Source organism: Oncorhynchus mykiss, chromosome 26, assembly GCF_013265735.2.
Source record: "Oncorhynchus mykiss isolate Arlee chromosome 26, USDA_OmykA_1.1, whole genome shotgun sequence".
Lineage (NCBI taxonomy): Eukaryota > Metazoa > Chordata > Actinopteri > Salmoniformes > Salmonidae > Oncorhynchus > Oncorhynchus mykiss.
In genome coordinates this window covers 42,482,009-42,497,023 of record NC_048590.1, presented here as the reverse complement: position 1 = coordinate 42,497,023, position 15,015 = coordinate 42,482,009, and the positions used below count along the sequence as shown (strand labels likewise).

General features: G+C 45.6%; 1 protein-coding gene across 2 annotated transcripts in view; it reads left to right on the top strand.

Moving 5' to 3' along the window:
• LOC110506162 (serine incorporator 4-like) overlaps window positions 1-15,015 on the top strand; it is a 47,033-nt gene that overhangs the window by 12,590 nt on the left and 19,428 nt on the right. For both annotated transcript variants that reach the window (XM_036963238.1, XM_036963237.1), the window contains exons 2-5: window positions 2,428-2,595; window positions 6,438-6,616; window positions 8,557-8,636; window positions 10,583-10,676. In XM_036963238.1, the coding sequence (XP_036819133.1) occupies window positions 2,428-2,595; window positions 6,438-6,616; window positions 8,557-8,636; window positions 10,583-10,676 (521 nt within the window). The remainder of the gene's footprint in view (window positions 1-2,427; window positions 2,596-6,437; window positions 6,617-8,556; window positions 8,637-10,582; window positions 10,677-15,015) is intronic.

Here is a 15,015-nt window from a genome sequence, read left to right as displayed (position 1 = left end):
TAGTTCACTGAGTTCATTCACTGTGTAAAAGGTGTCCCCTCATATAAACAAATATTGGTTATTGAGAGCGTCATGTTTTCTCTGTGGTACTACAGTGAATTAGATGTTGGTGAATTTGTAAGCAGTTATGTGCACCTTCGGTGAGTTATGGCAAGAATTTCCTCTTGAGAGATAATCAATGTCATTCATTCATTTATTCACTCACTCACTCACTCACTCACTCACTCACTCACTCACTCACTCACTCACTCACTCGTCACCTCTCTCTTCCTTCAGTTATGTAGCTTTCTGTCTAGCACTAAGGCTATGTTCAGTTGACTTCTGATTCACAGACATGTTGACTCCACTCCATCCTAAAATATGCTAAACACCCCTCTCCTTTCCATCATTCAAATACAGTGCCTTGCGAAAGTATTCGGACCTTTTGCCACATTTCAGGCTTCAAACATAAAGATATAAAACTGTATTTTTTTGTGAAGAATCAACAACAAGTGGGACACAATCATGAAGTGGAACGACATTTATTGGATATTTCCAAATTTTTTAACAAATCAAAAACTGAAAAATTGGGCGTGCAAAATTATTCAGCCCCTTTACTTTCAGTGCAGCAAACTCTCTCCAGAAGTTCAGTGAGGACCTCTGAATGATCCAATGTTGACCTAAATGACTAATGATGATAAATACAATCCACCTGTGTGTAATCAAGTCTCCGTATAAATGCACCTGCACTGTGATAGTCTCAGAGGTCCGTTAAAAGCGCAGAGAGCATCATGAAGAACAAGGAACACACCAGGCAGGTCCGAGATACTGTTGTGAAGAAGTTTAAAGCCGGATTTGGATACAAAAAGATTTCCCAAGCTTTAAACATCCCAAGGAGCACTGTGCAAGCGATAATATTGAAATGGAAGGCGTATCAGACCACTGCAAATCTACCAAGACCTGGCCGTCCCTCTAAACTTTCAGCTCATACAAGGAGAAGACTGATCAGAGATGCAGCCAAGAGGCCCATGATCACTCTGGATGAACTGCAGAGATCTACAGCTGAGGTGGGAGACTCTGTCCATAGGACAACAATCAGTCGTATATTGCACAAATCTGGCCTTTATGGAAGAGTGGCAAGAAGAAAGCCATTTCTTAAAGATATCCATAAAAAGTGTCGTTTAAAGTTTGCCACAAGCCACCTGGGAGACACACCAAACGTGGAAGAAGGTGCTCTGGTCAGATGAAACCAAAATTGAACTTTTTGGCAACAATGCAAAACGTTATGTTTGGCGTAAAAGCAACACAGCTGAACACACCATCCCCACTGTCAAACATGGTGGTGGCAGCATCATGGTTTGGGCCTGCTTTTCTTCAGCAGGGACAGGGAAGATGGTTAAAATTGATGGGAAGATGGATGGAGCCAAATACAGGACCATTCTGGAAGAAAACCTGATGGAGTCTGCAAAAGACCTGAGACTGGACGGAGATTTGTCTTCCAACAAGACAATGATCCAAAACATAAAGCAAAATCTACAATGGAATGGTTCAAAAATAAACATATCCAGGTGTTAGAATGGCCAAGTCAAAGTCCAGACCTGAATCCAATCGAGAATCTGCGGAAAGAACTGAAAACTGCTGTTCACAAATGCTCTCCATCCAACCTCACTGAGCCCGAGCTGTTTTGCAAGGAGGAATGGGAAGTCTCTCGATGTGCAAAACTGATAGAGACATACCCCAAGCGACTTACAGCTGTAATCGCAGCAAAAGGTGGCGCTACAAAGTATTAACTTAAGGGGGCTGAATAATTTTGCACGCCCAATTTTTCAGTTTTTGATTTGTTAAAAAAGTTTGAAATATCCAATAAATGTCGTTCCACTTCATGATTGTGTCCCACTTGTTGTTGATTCTTCACAAAAAAAATACAGTTTATATATTTATGTTTGAAGCCTGAAATGTGGCAAAAGGTCGCAAAGTTCAAGGGGGCCGAATACTTTCGCAAGGCACTGTATGTTGACGTTGGAATGTTGGAGTGGTTGATGATGACCAAGGATTTGATCCAATTGGTTAAATGCAGTATAATCCCTTTATTGTTGAATTTACACATCTCCTCACAGATAGTGAGCATCTCTATCTTCACCTCCTCCCAGTTACAGCTCTCATATATAATTTATATTGAAAATCCCTCTCTCCGCCTCCCGCAGATATATTGAGCATCTCTCTCCTCATCTCCTAGAATATTTTGAGCATTGTCACTATATTGTTGAGCTGACTCCTCACTTGTTCTGCTCCCCAGATAGGTTTCTTCCTCTCTTCAGGTAGGTACCCTCCTCTCCTCTCCCCCTCCCCTCCCCTCTCTCATCTTCTCTCCTCTCTCTCTCTTCCTCTCCTCTCCTCTCCTCTCTCCTCTCAGATATATATGTGAACATATCTCTCTCCTCTCCACAGATATGTTGCTGCTGTGGCCCGGCCCCGTGTTCACTGTGCTGCTCCTTCTGCCCCCCGGTGAAGTCATCGTCCAGCACGAGGATCATGTACACACTCTTCCACATCATGGCCTGCGCCGTCTCCTGTCTCATGCTCTCACGCACTGTCTCCGAGGCTGTCCGGGACAATGTGAGTGTCTGATGTCATGTCCTCCTTTGGGGATCAACAAAGTTCCATCATGTCTGAGCACTTTGTTTGCTCTGAGGTGCTATAAAGTGTTCCTGTCCTGATACAATTACATTAGTACATTAGTAATCTATTGTGGTCAGACTACTTAATATGCAAGATTTGAGTTCTGGGTTAACCAAGGTTAGTACATTACTACTTTAGCGAAGGCCGGCAAACGTGCACCTTGAGAGTAACTAAATTAAATGTCTTGTTGTGTAAATTAGTGCAGGGCTCTCCAACCCTGTTCCTGGAGAGCTACCGTCCTGTAGATTTTTTTCTACCAATCCTAATCTAGCGCACCTGATTCTATTTAATTAGCTGGTTGATAAACTGAATCAGGTTAGTTACAACTGGGGTTGGAGGAAAAACCTATAGGAGGGTATCTCTCCAGGAACAGGATTGGAGAGCTCTGAATTAGTGCATTAGAACAGCAGCACCTTGTAGGTCTCCAACCCTGGTCTTTCCAGCCCACAGGCAAACTTGCTAATCACCACACAACCAATAGGATGACATAGTGTAAGGACCCTTCCCTTTCTATCTATTGCATTTGGGAAAACATATCCCCACACTTCACTATACCAAGTCCCTCTCCAATGGCCTCATGTGTGCCATCCCACATCTCACGCGTCCCATCCAAACCCTCACGTGTGCCATCCCACGTCTTATGTGTGCCATCCCACATCTCACGCATCCCATCCAAACCCTCACGCATCCCATCCAAACCCTCACGTGTGCCATCCAAACCCTCACGCATCCCATCCAAACCCTCACGTGTGCCATCCAAACCCTCACATGTGCCATCCAAACCCTCACGTGTGCCATCCAAACCCTCACGTGTGTCATCCAAACCCTCACGTGTGCCATCCAAACCCTCACGTGTGCCATCCAAACCCTCACGCTCACGCATCCCATCCACCCATCCACCCGCACAATTTATTCTCTTGAACAAACTTCTGTCGCTCTGCGGTGGGCTTGTCCATGAACTTCCAGCATTTGTGGAGACTGTGACCTGACTTCTCACAGAAGACACAACTAGTAACAGTATCTTTCTCATCAGAGTTAGTTGCTAATACCCTTGCTCCAGGGCTTTGAATCCTGGAGATTTTCTTCTTAGTTTGCCGGTAGGTGCAAAACTCTTATCTGGCAGGTGACAGGGTCTACCAGGATTTGGGAATCTTGTAGACGTTTTACAGATGGATGAGATTCTTCTTTCTCTCTTGCTCGTGAATAGCATTGAGTTCTCACTGTAGCTCCCTTCAGTAACCACGAGCACAACCGTTCCTTGATTTTAACTGGCGGCTTTATTCTGTAGTTTTAGTCAGAATTATCACCTTCCGTGAGAACTATAAAGTAAATGAAAAATACAGTTAAGCACACTCTTACAACCTCCTTATCTTACGAGTGACTTATTAGCTTGGTATAACTCTGAAGTGCTTACATACATAACAGTTTAACCGGCGTTATAATGGGTTCCGATTAAACACATGAATAAAGGAAAAAATACCTAATTGGCTGCTTATTACAGAAGGGAGGAAATCAAACTTCACACTTATTATTCCTGCCGTGAATTCACACTTCATCCTAACATACACTCTTCAACCTTTATGAACTACACCCGATGACATGAAAACTTAGCTAACGCAGTGCAGGATTGCCTTCCCTCCAAAAGTGTGTTGCTACGATAAGGATCCCCGTTACAACAGTATTAGCTACGTAGTTCCGCTTGTATTATCATTTCCCCCGCACAGCGGACACGTAAACAATTCAAACAAAGGACAACGACATAACCTGTAAGTCTAACTGTCAGTTACAACGTGTGCCATCCAAACCCTCACGTGTGCCATCCAAACCCTCACGTGTGCCATCCAAACCCTCACGTGTGGCATCCAAACCCTCACGCATCCCATCCAAACCCTCATGTGTGCCATCCAAACCCTCACGCATCCCATCCAAACCCTCACGTGTGCCATCCAAACCCTCACGCATCCCATCCAAACCCTCACGTGTGCCATCCAAACCCTCACACATCCCATCCAAACCCTCACGTGTGCCATCCAAACCCTCACGTGTGCCATCCAAACCCTCACGTGTGCCATCCAAACCCTCACGTGTGCCATCCAAACCCTCACGTGTGGCATCCAAACCCTCACGCATCCCATCCAAACCCTCACGTGTGCCATCCAAACCCTCACGTGTGCCATCCAAACCCTCACGTGTGCCATCCAAACCCTCACGTGTGCCATCCAAACCCTCACGTGTGCCATCCAAACCCTCACGTGTGCCATCCAAACCCTCACGTGTGCCATCCAAACCCTCACGTGTGCCATCCAAACCCTCACGTGTGCCATCCAAACCCTCACGTGTGCCATCCAAACCCTCACGCATCCCATCCAAACCCTCACGCGTGCCATCCAAACCCTCACGTGTGCCATCCAAACCCTCACGTGTGCCATCCAAACCCTCACGCATCCCATCCAAACCCTCACGTGTGCCATCCAAACCCTCACGTGTGCCATCCAAACCCTCACGTGTGCCATCCAAACCCTCACGCATCCCATCCAAACCCTCACGTGTGCCATCCAAGGGCCAGACTGATTTCTTGAATGTGTAGTAGCGAAACATTGAGGAGAGAAACAGAACATGGATTCCCGTTTGGATATCAGGCAAGTGTAGTATGTAGTCGGTTAAGTACGTTTCAATAGGTAGTGTTGGTCCCATCCACACACAAAAAGAGTCAGTACGAAGTAGGTTTGCAAAGGGAGGGTATGTCACTGGAAACTTTCAGAGTTTATTAGTGAACTACCAGAATTTTGGTATCTTTCAAGGATTTGATAAAATCTGGAAGTGGGACTTTTGGGTACTACAGGTGTCTGTAATTATCTCTGGCCCTCTGTGGCCTTATCACGTAACAGTTATGAATTAATTAAATAAGATGATTTTCAAATAAGAAATAGAACAACAAAGCTGTAAAACATGATCCTAAATATAAACCATCAACTTAGTGAATACCATTAGTGTTTAACATGAGGGTTTCAGCATGAAATATCCTTTATATTTGTTTTTACACACTTCTATTTATTTGACTATGTCAGTATGTATTTATTTGTTGTCAGTGTTTTGGCATCAAACTGGTGACAGTTGTGAAAAAAGTAAACAGTTGGAAGAGTTGCAGAGTTAATTACAAATAATGCCATTGTTGGTTAGATGCTTTTCCCATTCATTTAGGCTATTTTCTCTTGAACCGTATGTTCTATCCACTAGAAACTCATGAACAATATGGACACAGATGAATAAAAAAACTATATATGAATACATTTTGTAAAAGTTATTCAAGTATAAATTACCAAAATTACGATAGAGTGCCATACATTACTAGTGCTTTTGACCAGGGCCCATGGTAGTGCACTATGTAGGGAATAGAGTGCCATTTGGGATGCATACCTACTCTCTCCCTGTCACTTTTTGTGGTGTAAATCCACTCATAATGTGTGCCAATGAGAATACTAGTTCTGTTTGTTGTGTCATGTCACATTCAATAACTGTCTGGTTAATCGCTATGCCAAGGATACATGCAGTAGGCTGCAGGATAATTTCAGTACACTATTTTCCTCCCAAAGACAGACAGAGAAAGGCCTGGAGGCTTCCACTACCTAACCTCTAGGTTACACACACATATACTGTACATGCATGTATACACACACACACACACACACTTAAAAAGAGAGGCACACGCACACACACACGCTCACAAACAGGCACACACACACACACACACCATAAAAGAGTGTGTTTGTGTGTTTCAGGTGCCTTTCTTCAACATGGTGTGTGACCAGGCCCATGGCGGAGGGCACTGTGAGATGCTGGTTGGCTACTCAGCGGTCTACAGGGTCTGCTTCGGCACTGCCTGCTTCTACCTGATGATGGCGTTGTTCCTCATCGATGTCAAGTCCAGCCAGGACTTCAGAGCGCTCATCCACAATGGGTCAGCAGTAGCCCTGAAGGTTAATTTATATTGGGGAGACGCAGGAGAACTACCATGGCGTATATGTGAATGAAAGTTTGCGTTCTACATGTAATACCACTTTAAGGTGTTTTGTGCTAATACATCGTGTAACACCTGTCCCACTAGTACAGTACTAACGTCAATATCAACAAGTCTATTTGAGGCTACGTGGGCCTATTCCTCACCTGCCTGACCAATGCACCAGTGTCCTTTTTTTAACCAGCTTGTGATACTGTCCACTGCTGTGCTGTTGATTAGAGCAGTGACACGCTCTAGGGGGGTTGATTAGAGCAGTGACACGCTCTAGGGGGGTTGATTAGAGCAGTGACACGCTCTAGGGGGGTTAATTAGAGCAGTGACGGGCTCTAGGGGGGTTAATTAGAGCAGTGACGGGCTCTAGGGGGGTTAATTAGAGCAGTGACGCGCTCTAGGGGGGTTGATTAGAGCAGTGACACGCTCTAGGGGGGTTGATTAGAGCAGTGACACGCTCTAGGGGGGTTGATTAGAGAAGTGACATGCTCTAGGGGGGTTGATTAGAGCAGTGACGCGCTCTAGGGGGGTTGATTAGAGCAGTGACGCGCTCTAGGGGGTTGATTAGAGCAGTGACGCGCTCTGGGGGGTTGATTAGAGCAGTGACACGCTCTGGGGGGATGATTAGAGCAGTGACACGCTCTAGGGGGGTTGATTAGAGCAGTGACACGCTCTAGGGGGGTTAATTAGACTAGTGACTCGCTCTAGGGGGGTTAGAGCAGTGACGCGCTCTAGGGGGGTTAATTAGAGCAGTGACGCGCTCTAGGGGGGTTAATTAGAGCAGTGACACGCTCTAGGGCGTTAATTAGAGCAGTGACGGGCTCTAGGGGGTTAATTAGAGCAGTGACAGGCTCTAGGGGGGTTAATTAGAGCAGTGACACGCTCTAGGGGGTTGATTAGAGCAGTGACACGCTCTAGGGGGGTTGATTAGAGCAGTGACGCGCTCTAGGGGGGTTGATTAGAGCAGTGACGCTCTCTTAGGGGGGTTGATTAGAGCAGTGATGCGCTCTAGGGAGGTTGATTAGAGCAGTGACGCGCTCTAGGGGGGTTGATTAGAGCAGTGACACGCTCTAGGGGGGTTGGTTATAGCAGTGATGCGCTCTAGGTGGGTTGAATAGAGCAGTGACGCGCTCTAGGGGGGTTGAATAGAGCAGTGACGGGCGCTCTAGGGGGGTTGATTAGAGCAGTGACACGCTCTAGGGGGGTTGAATAGAGCAGTGATGCGCTCTAGGGGGGTTAATTAGAGCAGTAACGGGCTCTAGGGGGGTTGAATAGAGCAGTGATGCGCTCTAGGGGGGTTAATTAGAGCAGTGATGCGCTCTAGGGGGGTTAATTAGAGCAGTGATGCGCTCTAGGTGGGTTGAATAGAGCAGTGACGGGCTCTAGGTGGGTTGAATAGAGCAGTGATGCGCTCTAGGGGGGGTTGGGGATGGGAGGGTTACCCTTTGAGAGACGCATGGCCTCTAGCTGGCCCTCTGTGGCATATCTCCCATAAGGCTCTTATTAATGAGAAGCCAGACAGTCAGCCACAGGGCCCTGGAACTCCTGGGCACTTCTCAGTGCGCACTAGGGGCAGAATCCTAACTTGAGATCAGTGTTTTGACCTGTACAGGTTTGAAATACTGTAATCGATCAAGACTATACAAGGTGATTACAGCTTCACTTCCCTTAGACCTGCCTACTCAGCTATTCCTCCATTCACTTCCCTTGTGTCATGCAGCTTCTTAACGAAGATGCTCTTCGTCTGCACGTCCTCTGTATGTAGGGCAGTATATATTGTAGGTGGGTAGTTGTCCCTAGGTGGTTTCAAACAAACATATCAAAAACATGTTATTATGCGAATGTTAGGCATACAACCATATAACTGGTCCTCTCTGGTCCAAATGCAGGTTCTGGTTTCTGAAGTTCATCACCCTGCTTGGGATGTGTACTGCTGCCTTCTTCATCCCTACTGAGTCCTTCCTGCATGGTGAGCAGCCTGGACACACAATCAAGATTCCCTCTTAGAATACATTGCTAAACTTTCAACACAGAATTGCCCTAGCTGAAAGCAATAGGTGCAGTTATATTTCAATACTGATAGGGGGCACTGTAGACCTACTCATCATCTCACGAGATTCACCCTGCAGTCAAGCCACCATACATTTCTCTGTGGTTGGATAGTGTTGTGCTAGCAGCAGTAAATCTCATCGTGACACAGTAACTGATTTCAGATTCTACATGTTTTATGGCTGTTCCTCTGCCTCAGAATCTTCTGTGCTATAAGTTCATTATTTAATAGATGACTACAGTATGTTATTCTTGATGAGGAACTGTGTTTTGCAACACACACATAAGAAAACACTCTCATATACAGTACCAGTCAAAAGTTTGGACACACCTACTCATTCAAGGGTTTATCTTTCTTTTTTTTTTTCTTTTTTTCTACATTGTACAATAGTGAAGACATCAAAACTATGAAATAACACATATGGAATCATGTAGTAACCAAAAAAAGTGTTAAACAAATCAAAATATATTTTATATTTTAGATTCTTCAAAGTCGCCAACCTTTGCCTTGACGATAGCTTTGCACACTCTTGGCATTCTCTCAACCAGCTTCATGAAGAATGGTTTACAACAGTATTGGTTTACAACAGTACTTCACTCTGAAGTTCAACTCATCCCAAACCATCTCAATTGGGTTGCGGTTGGGTGATTGTCCTGTTGAAAAACAAATTATAGTTCCACTAAGTGCAAACCAGGTGGGATGGCAAATCGCTGCAGAATGCTGTGGTAGCCATGCTGGTTAAGTGTGCCTTGAATTCTTAATAAATCACTGACAGTGTCACCAGCAAAACACCCCAACACAATCACACCTCCTCCTCCATGCTTCATGGTGGGAACCACACATGCAGAGATCATCCGTTCACCTACTCTGTGTCTCACAAAGACACAGCGATTGGAACCAAAAATCTCAAATTTGGACTCATCAGACCAAAGGACATATTTTCAATGTCCGTTGCTCGTGTTTCTTGGCTCAAGCAAGTCTCTTCTTATTATTGGTGTCCTTTAGTAGTGGTTTCTTTGCAGAAATTCGACCACGAAGGCCTGATTCACGCAGTCCCGTCTGAACAGTTGATGTTGAGATGTGTCTGTTACTTGAACTCTGTGAAGCATTTATTTGGGCTGCAATTTCTGAGGCTGGTAACTCAAATTTACTTATCCTCTGCAGCAGAGGTAACTCTGGGTCTTCCTTTCCTGTGGCGGTCCTCATGAGAGCCCGTTTCATCATAGTGCTTGATGGATTTTGCGACTGCACTTGAATAAACTTTTTTGACCTTCATGTTAAAGTAATGATGGACTGTCGTTTATCTTTGCTTATTTGAGCTGTTCTTGCCATAACATGGACTTGGTCTTTTACCAAATAGGGCTATCTTCTGTATACCCCCCACACCTTGTCACAACACAACTGATTGTCTCAAATGCATTAAGAAGGTAATAAATTCCACTAATTAACTCTTAACAAGGCACACCTGTTAACTGGTTGAGAGAATGCCAAGAGTGTACAAAGCTGCCATCAAGGCAAAGGGGGGCTACTTTGAATAATCTCAAATAGAGATTATATTTAGATTTTTTTTTACATTTATTTTGTGTTACTACATGATTCCATATGTGTTATTTAATAATTTTAATGTCTTCACTATATTATACAAAGTATAAAATAGTAAAACTAAAGAAAAACCCTTGAATGTGTTGTGTCCAAACTTTTGACTGGTACGTATGCCTATATTTAATTTAAAAAGTACATTTGGACAATACACACATTCAGAATGGGCCTGCATCAAGTGAGTTAGACAGACCTGTTTCTTTCTGTCTGTCTTTTTGTTTCTCTCCGTCTGTCTCTCTCTTTCCATTTCTCTCTCTCTCTCCCAGCCTGGCACTACGTAGGCGTGGTGGGAGGATTTGCCTTCATCCTCATCCAACTCAGTCTCATCACAGCATTTGCCCACACCTGGAACAAGAACTGGTGAGCGGGGAGGGAGAGCAGGGAGAGGTGTGTGTGTGTAGGGGGGGGGGGGGGGGGGGTCCTTGTGCTGGAGAAGGACAGGTCACATCCTCCAACCATAGAAGCGCAAGTTTGACTGGACGTTACCTTGTACCCTGTACTGATCTGTTTCAGCTAGGAGCTGCAGTTCGACTGGACGTTACCCTGTACTGATCTGTTTCAGCAAGGAGCTGCAGTTTGACTGGACGTTACCTTGTACTGATCTGTTTCAGCTAGGAGCTGCAGTTTGACTGGACGTTACCCTGTACTGATCTGTTTCAGCTAGGAGCTGCAGTTCGACTGGACGTTACCTTGTACTGATCTGTTTCAGCAAGGAGCTGCAGTTTGACTGGACGTTACCTTGTACTGATCTGTTTCAGCAAGGAGCTGCAGTTTGACTGGACGTTACCTTGTACTGATCTGTTTCAGCTAGGAGCTGCAGTTTGACTGGACGTTACCCTGTACTGATCTGTTTCAGCTAGGAGCTGCAGTTCGACTGGACGTTACCTTGTACTGATCTGTTTCAGCTAGGAGCTGCAGTTTGACTGGACGTTACCTTGTACCCTGTACTGATCTGTTTCAGCTAGGAGCTGCAGTTTGACTGGACGTTACCTTGTACCCTGTACTGATCTGTTTCAGCTAGGAGCTGCAGTTTGACTGGACGTTACCCTGTACTGATCTGTTTCAGCTAGGAGCTGCAGTTTGACTGGACGTTACCTTGTACCCTGTACTGATCTGTTTCAGCTAGGAGCTGCAGTTTGACTGGACGTTACCCTGTACTGATCTGTTTCAGCTAGGAGCTGCAGTTTGACTGGACGTTACCTTGTACTGATCTGTTTCAGCTAGGAGCTGCAGTTTGACTGGACGTTACCCTGTACTGATCTGTTTCAGCTAGGAGCTGCAGTTCGACTGGACGTTACCCTGTACTGATCTGTTTCAGCTAGGAGCTGCAGTTCGACTGGACGTTACCCTGTACTGATCTGTTTCAGCTAGGAGCTGCAGTTTGACTGGACGTTACCCTGTACTGATCTGTTTCAGCTAGGAGCTGCAGTTTGACTGGACGTTACCTTGTACTGATCTGTTTCAGCTAGGAGCTGCAGTTTGACTGGACGTTACCTTGTACTGATCTGTTTCAGCTAGGAGCTGCAGTTTGACTGGACGTTACCTTGTACTGATCTGTTTCAGCTAGGAGCTGCAGTTTGACTGGACGTTACCTTGTACTGATCTGTTTCAGCAAGGAGCTGCAGTTTGACTGGACGTTACCCTGTACTGATCTGTTTCAGCTAGGAGCTGCAGTTTGACTGGAGAGTCGAAGTGAGGGAAGAGAAGAGAGGGAATAGAGGAGAGGAGAACGGAGAGTGAACAGAGGAGAGTGAATAGAGGAGAATAGAGAGGAGAGGGAACAGAGGAGAGGGAATAGGAGAGAAGAGGGAACCGAGGAGAGGGAACAGAGGAGAGGGAACAGAGGAGAGGGAACAGAGGAGAGGGAATAGAGGAGAGAGGAGAGGGAACAGAGGGAATAGAGGAAAGGAGAGTCGAAGTGAGGGAAGAGAAGAGAGGGAATAGAGGAGAGGAGAGAGGAGAGGGAACAGGGGAGAGGGAATAGAGGAGAGAGGGAACAGAGGAGAGGGAATAGAGGAGAGAGGAGAGGAGAGAGGAGAGGGAACAGAGGAGAGGGAATAGAGGAGAGGAGAGGGAATAGAGGAGCGGGAACAGAGGAGAGGGAATAGAGGAGAAGAGAGAGAAGAGGGAACAGAGGAGAGGGAATAGAGGAGAGGAGAGAGGGAACAGAAGAGAGGGAATAGAGGAGAGGAGAGAGGGAACAGAGGAGAGGGAATAGAGGAGAGGAGAGAGGGAACAGGGGAGAGGGAATAGAGGAGAGGAGAGGGAATATAGGAGAGAAGAGAGGAGAGGGAATAGAGGAGAGGAGAGGGAATATAGGAGAGAGGGAATAGAGGAGAGGGAATAGAGGAGAGGGAATAGAGGAAAGAAGAGGAGAAGAGAGGGAACAGAGGAGAGGAGAGGAGAGGAGAGGAGAGGGAAGAGAGGAGAGGGAATAGAGGAGGGAATAGAGGAGAGGGAACAGAGGAGAGGAGAGGGAATAGAGGAGAGGAGAGAGGAGATAGAACAGAGGAGAGGGAATAGAGGAGAGGCGAGAGGGAACAGAGGAGAGGGAATATAGGAGAGGAGAGGGAATAGAGGAGAGGGAATAGAGGAGAGGGAATAGAGGAGAGGGAATAGAGGAGAGGAGAGGGAATATAGGAGAGAGGAGAGGGAATAGAGGAGAGAGGAGAGGGAATAGAGGAGAGGGAATAGAGGGGAGAAGAGAGGGAACAGAGGAGAGGGAATAGAGGAGAGGAGAGTAGAGGAGAGGAGAGTAGAAGAGAGGAGAGGGAATAGAGGAGAGGGAATAGAGGAGAGGAGAGAGGAGAGGGAACAGAGGAGAGAGGGAATAGAGGAGAGGAGAGAGGGAATAGAGGAGAGGAGAGAGGAGAGGGAACAGAGGAGTGGGAATATAGGAGAGAAGAGAGGAGAGGGAACAGAGGAGAGGGAATAGAGGAGAGGAGAGGATGGGGAAGAGAGGAGAGAGGATCTGTCGAATTTCCCATTAGGCAATGGGCATCCAGATGTTATTTCCATTTACCAACGTAATGTTATTTTAAACAACAATTTTAATATCCATTTATTATCCATCCATCTGTCATGAGCCAATTGAATGAGCACTTTATTATGGTAGTGATGGTTGCTGGTGGGTATGTGTTTATGTATTTAAGTGTCATAAACCTTTCATCAGTCAACTGCACGACTCTACAATTAATATGATGTTATTAGGTTTTATAGTATGTTGGCTGCACCAGAGCAAGCATTGGGCACTCAAGTCACCCTGCGTAACTATGACCCTTGCTTAACTAAGACCATGGTTTTTATTGAGCAATTGGCTAGAACACTGCTTTGGCTAGTGCGTTGAAATCTGGGGCGGTATTTGTGTTCCGGAGGCAGCGGCTTAGACCGCTAGACCACCCTAGGTTACTCAGTTACATATCAATGTGTGTATTTCTGGATTCTCCTCTCAGGTTGATGGTGATGTGTGTATTTCTGGATTCTCCTCTCTGGTTGATGGTGATGTGTGTATTTCTGGATTCTCCTCTCAGGTTGATGGTGATGTGTGTATTTCTGGATTGTCCTCTCAGGTTGATGGTGATGTGTGTATTTCTGGATTGTCCTCTCAGGTAAATGGTGATGTGTGTATTTCTGGATTCTCCTCTCAGGTTGATGGTGATGTGTGTATTTCTGGATTCTCCTCTCAGGTTGATGGTGATGTGTGTATATCTGGATTCTCCCTTCTGGTTGATGGTGATGTGTGTATTTCTGGATTCTCCCTTCTGGTTGATGGTGATGTGTGTATTTCTGGATTCTCCCTTCTGGTTGATGGTGATGTGTGTATTTCTGGATTCTCCCTTCTGGTTGATGGTGATGTGTGTATTTCTGGATTCTCCTCTCAGGTTGATGGTGATGTGTGTATTTCTGGATTCTCCCTTCTGGTTGATGGTGATGTGTGTATTTCTGGATTCTCCTCTCTGGTTGATGGTGATGTGTGTATTTCTGGATTCTCCCTTCTGGTTGATGGTGATGTGTGTATTTCTGGATTCTCCTCTCTGGTTGATGGTGATGTGTGTATTTCTGGATTCTCCCTTCTGGTTGATGGTGATGTGTGTATTTCTGGATTCTCCTCTCTGGTTGATGGTGATGTGTGTATTTCTGGATTCTCCTCTCAGGTTGATGGTGATGTGTGTATTTCTGGATTCTCCCTTCTGGTTGATGGTGATGTGTGTATTTCTGGATTCTCCCTTCTGGTTGATGGTGATGTGTGTATTTCTGGATTCTCCTCTCTGGTTGATGGTGATGTGTGTATTTCTGGATTCTCCCTTCTGGTTGATGGTGATGTGTGTATTTCTGGATTCTCCTCTCTGGTTGATGGTGATGTGTGTATTTCTGGATTCTCCTCTCAGGTTGATGGTGATGTGTGTATTTCTGGATTCTCCTCTCTGGTTGATGGTGATGTGTGTATTTCTGGATTCTCCCTTCTGGTTGATGGTGATGTGTGTATTTCTGGATTCTCCTCTCAGGTTGATGGTGATGTGTGTATTTCTGGATTCTCCCTTCTGGTTGATGGTGATGTGTGTATTTCTGGATTGTCCTCTCAGGTTGATGGTGATGTGTGTATTTCTGGATTCTCCTCTCAGGTTGATGGTGATGTGTGTATTTCTGGATTCTCCTCTCAGGTTGATGGTGATGTGTGTATTTCTGGATTCTCCTTTCT